Consider the following 18,352-nt stretch of genomic DNA (forward strand, 5'->3'; position numbering starts at 1 on the left):
ATCAGCTTGGTATGGTGCATATGTAAAAATGAATACTCCATACAATGAGCCAAAGCCAGGGTGAACACCCATACTGAAGGGCGTATGATAACAAAGTTGCTAATCATTGTATATGAAAGGCTCATTTGATTGAACCAAAGTAATTTACTTGGAAGTGGATTCAGTAACCTTAAAATTCATGTGAGAGTAGTAATGCTTTCCTACATAACTTATGATTGTGAGAATCAGATATTTCAATGATGCACCATTGCAAGTGTTGTAGCAATTCTTTGGTCAAACAAATTTTGCAACGTTTCGCAAAAATTGTTTTGTGGTTACCTTTTCTTGAACTATGTTTAACGCCTGGATTGTTCTGGTCCAAGGGGAAGCATGATTGATGTTATGGAATGTTTAGATAGCCTGTCTTGGCAAGTATGATACACCTGTCGAGCAGGATTGGCTCATTACATGGCCATGTCAGATCTATGGGGATTAGCTGTGGAGATATGCTGAGGTGGTTCATACTAAATATAGAGCGAGAGTTGGTGTGAAGCACAATGCAGGTTTTAATTTATTGATTTGATTTTATTTGTGTTGCATCACCACTGCCTTCTAGTATATTGATTGTTAAAGACTTCTGGAATTGAAATGTATGTCAACTTGCCAAGTATTATTCTTATAATCGCTCTACTTGTGAATCTATTTTCCCTTTATTTGACAAATAAATGTGTCTTTTTCCCTAAAAGAGAAAACAAGTGTGCATGTCTTCGTATCATGCATATACTTGGCAAAATGTAATCGCACCCCCAAGAAAGTATGCTTATCTTGTAGTTGTTTACTAGAAACAAAGATTGCTATTGGGAATTACACGTTGGAGATGAAGATGTTGGGATTTAAACCAAAAGTAGCTGTTGACCACTTAAAAGGATGGTTTTGCTGACCTAATTGGTGTGATGGTTAGGCAAGAAGATGCTTAGTTTGACATTCTCTTTTAATATGATAATCTTGTTTTCAACATCAGTTAGTTGAATTAACTAAGTCAAATGAAAATGCCAATGGTAGGCATGCTCTGAAGCTCTCAATCCATGGTGAATTAAATCCAAACAAAAATTTCTGCTTGTCAAGATGACTTAAAATCAATGGATGGCACAAGTCAAATAAATAAAACTTATATGTGTCTTGCTTATAGTGTGGCATTCCAATGGGAAAAGGCCACTATTAATTCATAGAGCTAAAGATGAAGTTTATGCAATCTTGTTTTAAATTAGATTACAAGCTATTTCATTTATGCAATTTACCCTTCCTCTCAATACATATGGTAACTTCCATGGTGCAGGACCACATGTATTGTGTAAGAGTGCTCTTGAGGCAGACAAATGACAAGGAAATTGAAATTTTGAGAGAGAAAACAAATAGAGTTGGACAAATAAAGAGGATTTAGACAAATAAGAGGAGTTGGCTGCATAGAACACAAAGGGTGGTTTTTGTTTAATTTATATTTTATTGCTATAATGTGATAATATTATAGGCATATCACATTTAATTTAACTAAAATAAATTATGCAAACAAAAATTAAAAGAATTTCAAGAAGAAATTTTCTTTTTAACTTTGTCTTAAAAGCCATGACTAAGAAAATTAGTTAGAACTTTTAATTGTGGATTTGGATTATAATAATTTTTTTTTTCCATCAAGGAGTGAGGTCTCATGTCTGGACTTTCAAGGGTTGGTGTCATAATTTTAATTTGGGTATTTTTTTAGTAAAAAATTAAAAAAAAAATATTTAATCTGAATTTATCAAGCCAATGACTTGTCTTTCATTATTTGAATAAGTCATATTATTGATTTGGCATAATTAAAAACATGAAATTGTCTACATAACTATTTAAATCTTTTAATTTCATACATCACATAACATGCAATTAATATGATATTTTTATTTATTTTTTTAATTGTGAAGTCTTAGTCATCCACTATTATATGAATTAGTTCAATAACTGATTGGGTCCAATTATTTTTTTATATTTTAATATTTTTTTTTCGAATATAATTTTTTATATTTATAAATATTTTACCAAACCGATTCATTAAAATAAAGCAAATTATCAATATCTTTATTTATCAATTCGTCCGATTATAAAAATATATATGAAAATGATTGAGCTAATCAATTCATTGTAATTGAAATTTTTTATTATTGAAATTCCTAATATTAATAGGATGAGAATAAAGATAGGGTATTATTCCGCATGTCAATATCTACTATTAAAAAAATTTATGATAAGAAGACAATTTGTCAATGTCATTTGTTTATATAATTTATTTATTATTTATATAATTTTTTTATTTATATATTATTATTTTCATTATTTTTATTTATTATATTTTAATTTTATTGAAAATTATCTATTACATTTAAAAAAATTAGATAGTATTAATTATTTTTTTTAATTTTATTCTTTATATCTACTAATTATAATAAATATTTATATATTTTTTTAAGTGAGATAAAGGATAACTTAATCAATTACTAATATGTTTTCATAAACATAAGATTATTTAGTCAATTCTTTAATTATCATGTAAAATCTAATATTTTCAAATTTTTTTTATGTTTTTATTTATTTTTTTAGAAAAATTAAGGAAACATTATGAGGAGCTTAAATCACACTCATAATCCTCAAAACGGATAAATAAACATTTGGAAGCTTAGCTCTCTCCATCCACAAAAATAAATATCATATATACCTAAGTAATCTCCTATAATTAAGTTTACAACTCTATAAAATTCAGTTATTACAACCCCATATAAAAAATAATACATCTACTGGTACATGCGAAGTTTTAGAATTGAACCAAAAATAATAAAAGTAAAACTAAACTCTTCTGATTTGACCTATGAGAAAATAAAGCAGATTATTTTCAATAAGTCCACCTGTCAAGGAAAAAAATAATTGAACAGGGTTAAGCATTCAGCTGATAGAGTAAGATATTAATTTTAAATATAATTTCTATAACTATCTAAGCCTAATGTATTCTTATGTATGAAATGCAATATATTCACATAGTTTCAAATAATATTTCAACAAAAAATAATCTGAAGCATTTATATAGCTCTCTTAATTCTAATACCTGCCAACGAGATCAATTCAAGCTGGATTTTCTTTTAATAATCCAAGTGCGGAGGTTAACCAGATTGACTCAAAACCATACACACCCCGACTTATCCATATATAAGGATCGGGTCCTAGCGATTCAAGCTCCAGTCGCGACTACCCAACTTAAGTCCACATCTATACCATACACACACCAACACACGTGTACAGCTCCAAATTACCTTAAGGCGACATCCACAAATAAATTTAATAAAGTATGCAACAAAAGAGCGTGCCTAGCGTTTAACTAAATATATACATGCACATATGTAAATACATGAACATACATTGAATATAAATTATTAATATTGAAATTATAAATAAAATCAATATCTACTCACAAATTAACTGAAATTCACTGAGGCGACAAGGAAGAAGAGGAGAGTTAACTCGGATTACTTATGTCAATTCTGACACTTGGAACACATATGGGGGTCTACTATAATATTAACTCACTTCCGAAGTGAGTCCGACAACCCGTGTATCTAATCTGAAAAATATAATCCCGATCGTAAGTGAAATTTTCTGGAAATAAAAATACCTACGCAAAATTCACAACACCAGAAATTAGGATATAATTTTTATTTAAAATTTTGAGACGTTGTAATAAAAGTTAAAAAAAATAATGATTAAATGTTACCCTTTTAAATTTTAACATATAAAGAGAATAGAAGATTAATGAGAATAAAAGCGGATTAAAAATTATAGAAGTAATAATTACCGATTGTCATAATAAAAAAAAATAATGTTTGAATATTTTTAAAACAATTTTTGAGTAATGAAATTAAGTTTTTTTCTATGAGTAATTTTAGAGGCACACTTCTCTACGCTAGTACCATATATTCAAAATAAATAATTTAAAAAAATTCTTCAACATAATTAAATTTTGATTAATCTCATAATTATTAATTAAATTAATCTTTTAATTAAGTATTGAGATGATTGAAACAAGACTAAAACATTGCAACAAAAGATTACTAATTCGAGTGGTAGGTTTTGATGAACCAAACATTATTCAAAAAATTAATTTGGGTATGGTTATACGTTTCAATTGGACCTAGACTAAAATTAAAGGGTAAAAATCCTAAGAGAAGTTAAATGGTTTAAGAAAAAAATAATAAAAATTATTGATAATTTCTAATTTAATGATATTAAAATTGTCATTAGATTATAAGATATTAAATTTAAATTTTAATTAAAATTAAATGGAAATATAATTAAAAAGTATACTTTTTCTCAATAAAACTATCCTAGTTAGTACAACTTTGCCTCCCAATTCACAACATGAAAACAAATCCATTTTAATTTTATGTTTTGTGTAGAGAAGATGGAAAGCTTAACTAAAATTAAGAATATATTGTGTCAACATAATGACCTATCAAAGCAGATGCTTGCCCATAAACATAGGAGACATCCAAATTTAGTTCTCTGAGACATCCAAATTTAGTTCTCTGAGATCACACTGTAAGGTCAAACTTTCTCTCTCTACAACCCCAGTTTTTCTTCCTCTAAACCCAAACGCGGTTTTGACTATGATTATAATTATTTTTAATTATTGAGTTTAATTATATTTAATTTTTTATAATTTTGAAAGATAGGGTAATTAGATCGCACGATCCACCAATCAAAGAAAAGAAAGCAAGGAAAAGCGAGCAAGAAGGGAAAGAAAATCAAAAACAAAGAAAAAAAAAAAAACCTTTTTTTTTCTCTCTGCTCCTTTCTCTGGTTTCTGCTTCTCTTTCTTCCTTTGATCCATGGTGTGGTATGGTTTGAGGAAAAAAGAGAAAACCCATTTGCCCCATATTGATTGTAATCTATTCTTTAATTAAAATCTTTGGTTTCTTGGAGGGTATTGAAAAAAATACCCATATTGCTGTTTGCCAAATCTCCAATGCAGTCTTTGAGAAAATCACAAAGACGAGAAAATAGCATCAGTAGGAAGACAACCCAGGAAAGAAATAGTAGTGGTGGATCTCAGAAAGAAATAGAAAGATTGGATAACAACGGCCGTGGATCTGATGGTGGCTGGGGCATTATTGGGATTGGAAGGAGTCAAGCAGCTGATAATTTGTTGTTGTGGAAGTGGTGCTGCTAGGGTAGTGGAGGTGTCGCTGCATAGGAGAGGAATATGCAGCTTCACATCTCGCCTAGCATGAGAAGCATCACGATATCGAGCAGCAGCAGCAATGGGTTTATTGACTTGATGAAGATCAAGGTCGCAGCTCGCCACATCTCTTATCGAACCCTTTTCCATACCATCCTCATTCTCGCTTTCCTGTTGCCTTTTGTCTTCATTCTCACCGCTCTTGTCACCCTTGAAGGTGTCAACAAGTGCTCTTCATTTGGTACCTCTTTTTTTTTTTCTTTATCCTTCTTCATTATTATTTTTATTCTTATTATTCTTTTCTTATCTTTCCTTGGTTGATTTTTCTCTTTATGCATGCTTGTACTCATTTATTTTTAAATCATATGTAATTGTATGCCATGAATAAATGGACGGATCTTGATTGATTTGAGTTTGTGATTAGTATCCTCATATGAAGAGAGTTCTTTGTCCTGTATTAGTCTTCAATTCCGATTTCCTTATTTCTCATTGTTCGTCTATGAATATCTATGCTGTCTATGCAACTACATATTTTTTTTGTGATTGTTATCTGATGAATGGATCCTAGTTTGATTTGATTTGTCTTTCATACGACATTTACTGTGTTATGTCATATTTTATTGCACTCTTGCACATCCAAGGATCGTAATAGATCACAGGTTATGGTTGTTATGTCCATGTAATGGTTTGGCATGGTATGTCTAAAACCTTATTCTGTAATCCCGATAGGTTGTTTTATTTGCTATTACATATGCAGAAACGCATATACATGACCTGTATTCATTTGATTTTGATTTGATTTAGGTAATATGTTATACCCTACACTATTTGTTGCTGCAGCAATGTTCTCTAGATGACCGTATTCATTTGATTTGTAAATTGGATTTGGATTCTTGTGTTTGGCATGATTAATTTATAGCTGAATCTCAATTTATTCATTTGATTTTTTGTGCATGTGCTGCATCTTTTGTTTTTAACCAATGGGGCTTTGCCATGGTAAATGATTTGTGATGGGTTTCAAATTCCCTTAATATCAAAATGCTGGGAGATTAGGCTCCAATTGTTATGGCAGAGATGAAAGTTTGTTTGATGGATTTTGCTTGTGTTATTTTTTATGTTGGACAGTTTATCATGGAATTATGGGGGGATTTGGTCCTTGCATGACAACTAGATTTAGTTAATGGGGGGATTCAAGCCCTAATTTACAATATTCAGAAAAAAGTTCTAAATGGAGTTTCAACCCTTAACCACATTTTATAAAAATTGCTTTTCATTCTTCTGGATTCCTTTCAAATTTCTTCCAGAAATTCCTTCGTTGATGAGGGTTCTTTTTCTGGTTTCCAATGCACATTATTGGAAATTTCTGTTACTGTGCATCTGTATTTTTTATGGTCTGTTTCCTGGACCAGGATCTAGAATTCTCTTTCATTGTGCTTCTACTGTGTCTTTGGTGGACCAATTGTGCTTGTTCTTAGTAGACTTCTTTGATTCAGATTGTTTAGGTAGGCGACTGGGACCAAGGCTTCTGGGTAGAGTGGATGATTCAGGGGTAAATAACTTTTTCCCTTTATTTTCTATTGTTCTTTCAAATGACATCAAACTCATATTTTTGGATAATTTCCTGGCCCCTAGTTTGTTAATCTAGTTAAGATAGCTGAATTCTTTTACTGGTGGTGATGATGCAGCAGAGGCTGGTTAAAGACTTTTACAAGATTCTCAATCAAGTGAACAAAGAGGAAATCCCAGATGGTCTAAAGCTCCCAGATTCTTATAACCAACTTGTGTCTGAAATAAAGAGCAACCAGTATGATGCAAAAACATTTGCTTTCATGCTGAGGGCTATGGTATGTTTCACGTTTTATGGTGTAGACTTATATGCTCAAGTGTTTATTTTCTTTGCTTTGGAATTTCTTGAAGGGGAATAGGGTGGAATACTGATGTAGTGTCATTTTTATGAACTTCTGCTAACTGCACTTTTAATATGTTGTTTTGAACGGGCATTATTATGGATTGAGGTCCTAATTGACTGCACAGGCTAGACGGAAATTAGAAGGAACTTTTTCTTTCTAAACTTTAGGTTTGTGCCTTTTGGTGATCATGGTCTTTGTACTGTGGGAATGATACTTGGGAAACATCTACATTTTGGTGACACACTTAGTAGCATTGGTGATTATACTTTTCGTTTGCAAAACCAAGAAGGGAAGATGGAGTGTAGATTCCTAGAAGATACTCAAAGTTTTCCCCTTTATATGCCTTCGTGTCATGACTTTCCTGATGGGATCAGATCAAAATTGTTTGCTTGGGCCATTTTGGTTTATCAATGACCCAAGTATTGCAAAAGGAGTGATTTACTGGTGAATATGATACATTTGAAGATTTAGATGTCTACACATTAATTGATAAGATCCATTTCTCTATATCTATCTCTTTTTTAGTGTTGAAAGTGTTTTTGGCTGGAAAAGTTTGAAGTTCATGTACAAGCTCTGTGATAAGCATCACAATATAGTTGGTTGAACTTGCTCACATGCCATATGTATTTAATATTTGATATCTTAATTTTTATGCCCTTTATTGTGTCCTGCATGGTGATGCACTGCATTTTCTTTCCACTGAGTTATGTGCGAGGCATATTTATTCATGTATATAGAATTATTAAGCTAGTCTGAATGAATGCCTGATTCATGGGTTTGTAGATAATGATATCAGTTAAGATATCTTTAACTAAGTCGGGCACCTTAACTTTTTGCTGGTTTCTTAAGGAAGTACTCTCACAATTTGTTTTCTGGGTGAATAGCAAATTTTGTTAATTTTTTTCTTTTTATTTTAACTTTTTTTTTTGGGTAAAATATATGTATATGTTTTTTATTTCTTGAGATTTAACAAAGTTTGTAGGTGCAACTCCTATGAAGTTCTACTTCGTGACCCCACAATACCCCAAACTAAACAAGTCCATAATATTTTTAAATGAATCTTCACTCTTCAATACAAAATTTATTTCTTTTACTTTGTTGGAGCATGATTGGTATAGTCATGAGTGCTACTACTGGTGGATAACTGAATATTTAGCATTAGATCTTTTACTGCAATATGTTTGTGATACTTCATATGGTTGGAATGGGGAGAGGTGAGATGTAAAAGAAGTGTCAATGGAGTGTTAACAGCATGATTTCCAACTAATGGCTTTCTTTTCTGGCACAGTTGGAGAAATTTGAAAAGGAAATCAGGGAATCTAAATTTGCAGAGCTGATGAATAAACACTTTGCTGCAAGTTCCATTCCGAAAGGCATCCACTGTCTCTCGCTACGTTTGACTGACGAATATTCCTCCAATGCTCTTGCACGCAAACAATTGCCATCTCCAGAGTTGCTTCCTTTGCTTTCTGACAATTCTTACCATCACTTTGTTCTATCCACTGATAACATTTTAGCTGCTTCAGTTGTTGTCACTTCTACTGTACAGTCGTCTCTAAAACCTGAAAAGATAGTCTTTCATGTCATTACTGACAAGAAAACTTATGCGGGTATGCATTCATGGTTTGCACTAAATTCAGTCTCCCCTGCTATTGTTGAAGTGAAAGGTGTTCACCAGTTTGACTGGTTAACGAGGGAGAATGTTCCGGTGCTTGAAGCTGTAGAGAACTCTAACGGTATCAGGAATTACTACCATGGGAATCACATTGCAGGGGCCAATCTCAGTACTACAACTCCACGAATGTTTGCTTCAAAATTGCAGGCTAGAAGTCCGAAGTACATATCCTTGCTCAACCATCTCCGCATATATTTACCTGAGGTAATCAGATAGTGAAACATTTCATTTGACTTTTCCAGGGGCATTGTATTTACTATGGCTGCCATAATGAACTGCAGACTGAAAGGGGAAAAACTACAAAGGAAAAACTAAACTGGGAAAAAAGACTTGTGATGCTTGATACAAGACTGTGCCTTTGAGTAGTTACTCTGTCTGCATGGATTTATAGTTTGCCATTAATGAGGATTAAGATATGTCAATAAAGATGGGTTTCTGAGAATTCCAGTTTATAATTCGGAAAAATATGTTTGGTACACTGCTTAAAGCGCCTGGGATTGCTATGGGAACATACTTGAATTTGTATAGAGAGGGGTAATGTTAATAGACTGAAATTGCCTTGTTCAAATTAAATTTATACTAATAAAGTGATGTTTTTCAGCTAAACTAGGTGGTGTATGGATAAGATGTGAAATATAGGGTGATTTATCAAGAAAAGAAAAGCTAAATTTGATGATTTTGTTCATAAGAATATTTGACTGTTTGTTGATACATTGAAGGACATTGGTTTTTGGTTCCTAAAAATTGGGTATTATAATCTGTTACACCAAGGAGGGTGGCCATGGGTGTATTAGATTTTTTTTTTTTTGGGGATACTATTTCATTCATTTTTTATTTCTTTCATCTTTGCTCCAAAATCATTATTCTGATTATGTATATTCAACAGCTCTTTCCAAACCTTGACAAGGTGGTCTTCTTAGATGATGATATTGTCATCCAGCGTGATTTGTCTCCACTATGGGAAATTGATCTTGAGGGAAAGGTTAATGGAGCTGTTGAAACTTGTAAAGGAGAAGATGAGTGGGTAATGTCCAAGCATTTCAAAAACTACTTCAACTTTTCTCATCCCCTCATTGCAAAGAATTTGAACCCTGATGAATGTGCATGGGCCTATGGAATGAATATATTTGATCTTCGTGCTTGGAGGAAAACAAATATAAGAGAAACCTACCATTCCTGGCTGAAGCAGGTAAGGACTTAACTATTCTTTTCCTGCTCATTTCATTTGTATTATTCTTTTTGCCTTCTTTATGCTTCTCTTCATGTGTTTATATAGAAGATTAAGACTAGACTCCAGAGCTGAAAATTCACCTTGTAGCAAATGATTTATCATTGGCTTGATCTGGAGAATCCATGGCACTTTCTGCATGAAAATGAATCCCAAAATTCCCAATATTCATCTATTACTATTAATTCTTTTCTCTATCTACTTGACCAAGGACCATGCCATGCATATGCTGGAAGTTATTTTGTTGGTTCTGTTACTTGTAATTAATTATGCAAGAAGTGTATCACTTTGTGTTGTTTTTATCAGAAATGTTTCAAAATGTTGCACTTTTCCAAGTCTTGCATCGTTTCTTGGTAGGTTGATAGAATATTATAAAAATATGCAACTGGAATACATGGTCCAGTAATCCTCAAATGTTTAGTATTTGCTTTGTTTTGGATTGTCTTTATCAATGCCTATTTATTGTTGATAATAAATTGCATATCATTGGTATTTCTTTGCAGAACTTGAAGTCAAACCTGACTATGTGGAAACTTGGTACCCTACCACCAGCTTTAATTGCATTTAAAGGTCATGTCCACCCAATTGACCCATCTTGGCATATGCTTGGCTTGGGTTATCAGAATAATACCGATATTGAGAATGTGAAAAGGGCTGCTGTCATTCACTATAATGGCCAGTCAAAACCGTGGCTGCAGATTGGCTTTGAGCATCTACGACCGTTTTGGACCAAGTATGTCAATTACTCCAATGATTTTTTAAGGAACTGCCACATCTTGGAGTCATAGTTGATCAATCATAGGTCCATAGTTGCTAGAAACTAGAGGTGGAACAGGAAATGGCACAAGTGATTTTTGGTCACATCAGTTATTTCATGGCATGGAATTTTGTTGAGACCTATTTGAGAAGGCAAGCAGAATTTTGTCAAGGGCAGTGTTTCAGTTCTGAATTCACTGTCATCCTTCACCATTGCATGAAAAGGCCTGCACCATTAGCACAGGCATAAGACAGGCATGAGATTCATTCTTTCAATTTTGTAACATAGCAATCCGTCATAATTTTTTGGTTGGTAAAGGATTTACTGCAGGAAGTCTAGCTTGATTTCTTGGCTCATATATTTTCGAATAAAGTGATATACACAGTGCATATGTCAATACATCATTGGTGCAAGGAAGAGGAAGCCTGGGATGGATCTTTTGTGAGGGCTGCTGCTTAGCCCGAAAATGTTGTCTTCCCTCGTTTTTTTGGTTCACCTGTTGTTTCATTTTTGTTAGCGTGTCCCATTTTTTTGCTTACTCTGATATCATGATGGTGAAATTTAGGAGTAGGTAATGGAGATTGCTTTGTTACAGGTCCCATTGAATGGGGGAACTATTTTTAGGTTACATCAGTATTTGTTATGTACGATTCACGAGATACATCTAAAATGTGCAGATAATTCTTTTTCCAAACTTCTTATGATGTCTTCAGTAATGTTGTGAAATCACCAAACCCCCTTTCTATTTCGTCTTCCAGTATACTGGACATTAAGAAATGGCTTTTAAGCTCACCTTCCATTACTTTTTGTACGGGCACAAACATGAGAAACAAGTGGGAGGACAGGTTTTTTACAACACAAATTTTATTCTGCTGCTATTGGGGTTCGAACTCATCCCCACTTTTGATCCAAATGTATAAACAACGATTAAAATGTATAATCAATTATTTTCATATGCAAACAAGTAATATTAATATATGCCTTGGCAGCCCATGTTTTGCTCACAGATTCTGACTCATGAATTGGATGTGCACCAAGGGAGCCTTGTCCGTTATGATATTCTTGACAAGCATGGATTTTGTTTTTGCTCCAACGTAGAGATAGAGTTTGATTACAATGTCGTTAGCGACAACAAAAGTTATTCTTTTTCTTGGAATTTCCTATGTTGATGATGACAAGAAATCCTTTAACTATAATTGTCTTTCTTTAAGCATCAACATCCCATTTTGGTGATTCTGAATATCTGATCTTTCAAGGTGGAGGATTTCTCGTGTAATTGTCTTAAAATACCCCCACATTTGATTGGACCTTCTCTTTGTATTTGTGCTTTTCTTATTGTTAAACAGTAAATTAACCAAATAATTAGGATTGGACAATATTAGTTGATTCTCACAAAGTTCAAATCAAATGGAAGTATCTGAAAGGTTCTTTGACAATACAACTACCTACTCTTTTTAAATGAATGAATATACATTAGCACATGAAAATCACCTCCAACCCACCATCCAGAAAACAAAAAGCTTTCGTCATCAGTATTCAGTACAGGGAAAGCAGGCAGCACCTGCTAAAGGATTTGCAATTTTATTTGACATTGTCTTCTGATGAGGTGGTTCTGCCTTGACGGGTCCCATGAATTCTTGGTCAGAGTTCACATGATATGAAAGCTCCCCTTCTATATTGAGAAATTCTCCTAAGCTTGGCTGCCTTCAGTTCTGACCATTCTAAATTGATACCTTGAATGGGCCCAATATCTGTCATGATAATTTGTATTGCAGGCAATCACCAAAATGTCTCTAATTGGTGATTGCTATCCCATCTAATCCTCTAGCTGCATTCTTATAACCAGTTGCTATGCTCTAGTAGTATCCGATCTATACTAATTTGCATTCAAAATCAACTACCATCAATAAAAAGCTAATATATATATATATATACACACACACACACTCACGTGATTAAAGTAACTTTAAACTAATTTTGATAAGGAAGTAGAACTCCGTTCTTATCAACCAATTAGACTAATCCTATTAGAAATTTTTTTCCCTATAATATTATGGTGTGGGGTTCAAAAGATAACATTAATCTATTTCATTTTTATTTTGTTAAATTTTAAATTTAATTCTATTAATAAATTATTAATCTAATGATTTTTTTTTCTTCATTATTAATCTAATATTTTAGTAATACATCTTAAAGCCCATGTTGTATAACATCATACATTCAATAAATGCGTATAATATTCATCCATTTCTGTTAATCATTTTACACTATATTGGGCGAAGATCCAAATTACTGGAAACAAATATAAAAATTTGTGACTTTGGCTTGTATAAAAAGGGAAAAGGCAGTGGATCTTGATCAATGGCTAGGATGGTGGACACACAAAATTTATGTGAAACACGATAGTGTGGTCTGATTTTAACATTGGGTGACATGGTGCATGGTGGGAAGCTGGCCAAAATGGTCTGTCTATGTTTTCAAAAGAGAGAAATCTGTCTATTTCCATGGTCTTAGGAGATTGCTAGGAGAAGCAAGAATGGAAGCATTGACCATAGATTTGGAAGACTTTGAAAACTCCGAAACAGCCTCCTTTCTGGGGAGTTATTTGATCTCTTCATCTCCATTTACCATTCTCCATTGATATACAAATCACTTTTCTTCTCCTTCTTCTTCTTCTTCTAAAGCCCGGATTTTTAGCCAAAAAGAGATTGACCCAGATCAGCTTTGCAGCCAAGTAAGCTAACCGATTAAGGAGTTTCAATTCTTTTGAGTATTTGTTTTTGATTGGTTTGGGGATGACCGAGTTTAGGATTTGAGTTGACTTGTGTGTCCTAGAGGGTATCCAACTGGTGAATTGTTGGCGTTTTTTGTTTGAATTGATTTGGAGTAGACCCATTTCTGGACTATACGAGGTTTTGTGATTTTTTGGCGACTCGTTGGAGTTTAGAATTTCTACTCTGCCTGTGGGTAAATGTGCTACTTTGTGTGCTTTTCTTTCTTCTTTTCCTCTCTTTCTTAGGCATGATTGGTTACGAGAATATGTTTCTGTCTCTGGATAGACTCAACAGGTCATGTTTGGTTTGCAGGGAAATCCCAATTTACAGCTAAATCTTTTATGGCGTTTCCCTTTTGCCTCATAGTTTCCAATTCCATACTTCTTTGGCTTATATGTATTTAGGGATTGAAAGACCACTTCTCCTAATTCTGTTTCTGTTTTTAATTTAGCAGGGGTAAACGATTCAGAATTTTGGTTAAATCTTTGTCTTCGTGAGGAGCAGGTTTAGGTGGCTATCGAATTCAGATAGAAAATTTCACTGAGATTTGTGGATAGTTTAGGTCGGAAGTTGGTGATTCTCTAAAGATGGCTGGGGTGCAAGATCAGTTAGAGATCAAGTTTCGATTGACTGATGGATCTGATATTGGTCCCAAAACCTTTCCTGCTGCCACAAGTGTTGCAACCTTGAAGGAGAGTATTCTCTCTCAATGGCCTAAAGGTGAGTTGAGTTCTTGTTTCTTTTTGAATAATTTCAAAATCATTATTTTTAATAACATGTGGTCTAGAGTAGAACAACACATACTGGTGGGAGTTCAGAAGCGAAAATCATTCTTTTCCTACTTCTTTCTGTTTGCTGCTGAAAGTTCAGAAGCAAGAACTTTGCATATGTCATAATTCTCACACTTTGCAGTGAATCGTATATGGCACTAATCCAACCTTTGGAATGAACTCCATACAATATTATAAGACGATCAAATTAGTGATAGCCTTATTGAATTAGAATACTTGATGAAATTCTTGATTTCTGGTTTGTCCTTTGAAGGCAACTACTTGAAGTCACTATCCTTGGAAAGGCATGGATGCTTTGGAGAGAGGAAGAGCTTGGGGGCCAAGACCCCTTTTTGCTTTGCCTTCTTTCCATATTTCTTTTGGCACCTTGATTGTGGACAGAAAAAAAAAATACATATTATGAAATCTATGAAAATAGATTGTAGGCTTCTTTGAATTTTAGATAACCATCCAAGTAGACCATAAAAGCATGTTATGGTGCTTATCTGATGGATTATTGTTTGGGTGCATTTGCATTTCTGACCTGTTAATGATTATGATGCAGTCTGCTTTTCATGAAAATATTTGTGTTTTGGTAGCAATTTTGGGAATATATGAACTGTATGCAATTGAATTCTTACATATTGAAGATCTGTAATGAATTTCCGTACTGCTATAATCAATCAAGCAAGCCAACAAAAAAGTATTGTTGCTTTACTTGTTTTGTCATTTCCTCTTTCTGGATCAAAGTTTCAGCTTTTGCGTTCTTGTTATTTCTGGAGTGATAGTTTAGAAATCTGTACTGCATAGAATAGCACCATGGAGAGACCAAAAGTGAGCATGTTGGTTTTAGGTCCATTTGTAGCCCAGTGAGATGACCTTTTAATTTTCAGCTAATTGAGAACTGGGAAACCTGAAATGGCAAATATGAATATATAATTTCAGATTTCTCGGCCCATTGGTGCTAGATCAAAAATTTCTGGTCTCTCTTTTATCACTGCTCTTGTTGTCTAGTAAACCAAGATTTCCCTTCATTAACTTTGATGCTTTGTCTAATATTGAGTATTTTCCGCCTTCTATGATTAAAGAAATTTAAACCTGTTAATATATGCTTGACCAGAGAAGGAGAATAGTCCAAGGACAGTGAAAGATCTCAAGTTAATAAGTGCGGGAAAAATACTGGAGAACAACATAACTGTGGGGGAATGCCGGAGCCCCCTGTGTGATATCCCTGGTGGCGTTACAACCATGCATGTAGTTGTTCAACCATCTTCCTTGGATAAAGGTACGAATAATCTCTGTAACCTTCCTAAAACCATGGCCAAGAGTTTTATGTTATTTATCTTTTTCCCTGGCTTTTTCTGGGATCCTCAGCCTCTTGCATATAATTTTCCCCTTTTGTTTTGAATAACTCCAATGGGCATTTTTTTAAACAAAATTTAAAAAAAAAAGGAAAGAAAAAGCTAATCTTATGGTTTTAAGAATGGCAATCCAATCAATTCTTTCTTGTGCTTTCTAATTTATGTTGAATGATGGCTTCATTTCTGTGGTCCCATTTAGGCATTTACAAATCTATTAAGGGCTAGGGACAGCAGGTTGACATTATTATAGTAGCGTGTCCACCAAAATCCTTCTTTAATACAATAATATATGTTAACTCATGCTATCAGTGATCATCTTATAGGGGAAAGTTCTAACTGTTGCCAACTCTGTATCCTATAATTGCATTGGCTGTTTCTCATTTTCCAATTTTTTTTTTGAATGGATTTTTCTACTAGTTTCCTTTTAAATTGTGTTTAGCTGAATTGTTATAATAATTATTTAAATTCTTCCTTATTTGAATTGGTCTCTTTTTGTTGGAGCAGAAAAGAAATCAATCAGCCAATCAAAGCAGAACAAATGTGTTTGTGTTATATTATAACTACAGCTCCCTGAGCAAGGATGACATCAAGGTAAATTTAGTTTCATGATATCCCTTTCACTATCAATGAAGGTATTTTCCTCTTGAAGTTAATTTTCTAATTTTTTTTTTCCTGTTTCTTATTATACAGGTAAAGAGTTTGGAGCTGGTTTAGATAACAAAGCTGGTGAATTGCTTATTGGTGATAGGCAATGGCATTTTGCACACTTATCATAGGTCATCTTTTTGTACCATTCTTTGCCTTCATCATATAGCCGTGTTTCAATCCATTTGGTATACTGTGATTAATGTTAAGTTTGAATTTGCCTCAGCTTGTATGCAACTAGATCTCAGATTTATATGTTGAAAGTTACCGATAGATGAATATTTTCATATTTTTCATTTCAAATTCATGTCATGTTGTCTTGTATCATTCATAGTTGCACAATTCAACTGTACTTCAACTAATGTCCATGGTCATTATTTTACCAAGTTGAAAGTTGAAGCACTGAAAGCTCCAAACAGAGTGGTGGCATGCAATAAAATTCTTGGCTTGTCCTGGACAAATATATTCATATGCATTTGAACATTGAGGGAAATTTAGTTTGAATAGTCCTTGATTAGTTTATATGGTTCTTCATTAGCTACCTTTAACCACATCTTGTGTTCTTGTGATGTTCTGAACACATTTGATTGATCTCTTTCACAGTTGAAATGTCTTCATGCTACAACTTGTGTGTCAGAACCTATATAAAACATGAAAATTCTTTTTCTCAACTCCATGACGATTGAAACATCCTTTGATCCTTTCCATATTTACACTTTTCCTGAATAAGAAATGATGTAACCTGATTCTGTCAGTATAAAAACTATAATAAATGATGACATGTTCTCTACCAAATACCCAAATAAACAAGTCAAATTTTGCTACTTTCTTGCCAAATTTGATTGGTATCGTCATGTGCCTCCTTCCACCCTGGAATTTCAAATGCATTATTTCTAGATGTTTTGTGGCAGTAGCTCTTAAATGTTAATTTTAATGCGTCAAATGCAGATAAGGACCCTGTGAATTATATTAATCCTTCAGTGTTTGTATCATAATGTAAAAAATTACAGATTTAAAATTATTAATTTAAAATTTCATAATTTCTTTTATATACTTTTGGAAATATAAAAATATCTATCCTCTCAAAGTCATCTAATATTTTATTTGGAGATAAGGAAATCATTTAAACTCAATGGAAATCATTAAATTTGAATTCAAATTCATTTCATTTCAATCCGGATCTTTGAATTTAAAATTAAAATTGATTTTATACTTTTTATTGAAAATATAATTTTAAAATTATTTTTATTTTAAAAAAGCATACTATTCAAATGAAATATCTTATTCATTTATAAATTTTTAAAAAAATTTCACAGAATTTAATTAATTATCATTTTAAATTGATTAAATTCTTATTGAGACTAATTTTTTTAATCTATAAATACATAAAAAAATAAAATTAGCCTCACAATTTAAGTTTAATAATTAAATAAGTGTTTAATATTTTTTTTTTATCGTCCATAATCTGTGGATTTCTAACGGATGCGTAACTCTATTGGAGTTTGGGTCGATTGGGGCTGAAATTAAGATTTTGGATTTGAACATGTGGGCTGTGGCCCAATGTTGTAATATAATCTTTTTAATTTAGCCAACAAAATTTACCCCATATATATATATGGGGTAAGCATTTAAAATTCTTCTATAAGAATGTGCCATCTATATTAAGAAGAGTGCTTAAAAAATTACCACATGGCAAATTAATATATTATATTAAAAATCAAATTTTTAAATATTTTCAACTTTCAAATACTAACAACTTATCTCATCAAAAAATAATTATCTAAAATTCCTTTAATTATGTCTTAAAAAAATTTTAAGATTTCTAAGTTTACAATGCTCAAAATCTTATATATTTTTAAAAATCAATCATTTTTAATTATATTTTTTATTATATAAAATATAAATTATTATTTTAAAATTATTCAAATAATAATATATATTTTATATTTTAATAATTAATATTTCAAAATTATCATATATCATGTATAATTTTTTT

General features: G+C 32.5%; 2 protein-coding genes across 10 annotated transcripts; both read left to right on the forward strand.

Moving 5' to 3' along the window:
- Window positions 1–4,741: 4,741 nt before the first annotated feature.
- Window positions 4,742–11,500, forward strand: LOC110657712 (probable galacturonosyltransferase 13). Of its 4 annotated transcripts, none has more exons than XM_021815043.2 (6): window positions 4,742–5,477; window positions 6,730–6,785; window positions 6,922–7,080; window positions 8,435–9,025; window positions 9,708–10,010; window positions 10,553–11,500. In XM_021815043.2, exons 1-6 carry the CDS (start codon window positions 5,261–5,263, stop codon window positions 10,835–10,837), a joined length of 1,611 nt encoding a protein of 536 aa, XP_021670735.1. In that variant the 5' UTR covers window positions 4,742–5,260; the 3' UTR covers window positions 10,838–11,500. The 4 variants fall into 4 exon arrangements, with proteins under 4 accessions (XP_021670735.1, XP_021670736.1, XP_021670737.1 ...); XM_021815044.2 differs by having other exon boundaries at window positions 6,925–7,080; XM_021815045.2 differs by having other exon boundaries at window positions 4,742–5,453.
- Window positions 11,501–13,096: 1,596 nt separating this feature from the next.
- On the forward strand, window positions 13,097–16,659 carry LOC110657711 (membrane-anchored ubiquitin-fold protein 2). 6 transcript variants are annotated; one of them, XM_021815041.2, is made up of 5 exons: window positions 13,097–13,540; window positions 14,032–14,300; window positions 15,471–15,635; window positions 16,216–16,302; window positions 16,402–16,659. In XM_021815041.2, the coding sequence occupies exons 2-4, from the start codon at window positions 14,168–14,170 to the stop codon at window positions 16,269–16,271; spliced, it is 354 nt and encodes a 117-aa protein (XP_021670733.1). In that variant the 5' UTR covers window positions 13,097–13,540; window positions 14,032–14,167; the 3' UTR covers window positions 16,272–16,302; window positions 16,402–16,659. The 6 variants fall into 6 exon arrangements, with proteins under 6 accessions (XP_021670733.1, XP_021670729.1, XP_021670731.1 ...); XM_021815037.2 differs by having other exon boundaries at window positions 14,035–14,300; XM_021815039.2 differs by lacking the exon at window positions 13,097–13,540 and adding an exon at window positions 13,547–13,773.
- Window positions 16,660–18,352: the final 1,693 nt, after the last annotated feature.

Source organism: Hevea brasiliensis, chromosome 16, assembly GCF_030052815.1.
Source record: "Hevea brasiliensis isolate MT/VB/25A 57/8 chromosome 16, ASM3005281v1, whole genome shotgun sequence".
Classification (NCBI taxonomy): domain Eukaryota; kingdom Viridiplantae; phylum Streptophyta; class Magnoliopsida; order Malpighiales; family Euphorbiaceae; genus Hevea; species Hevea brasiliensis.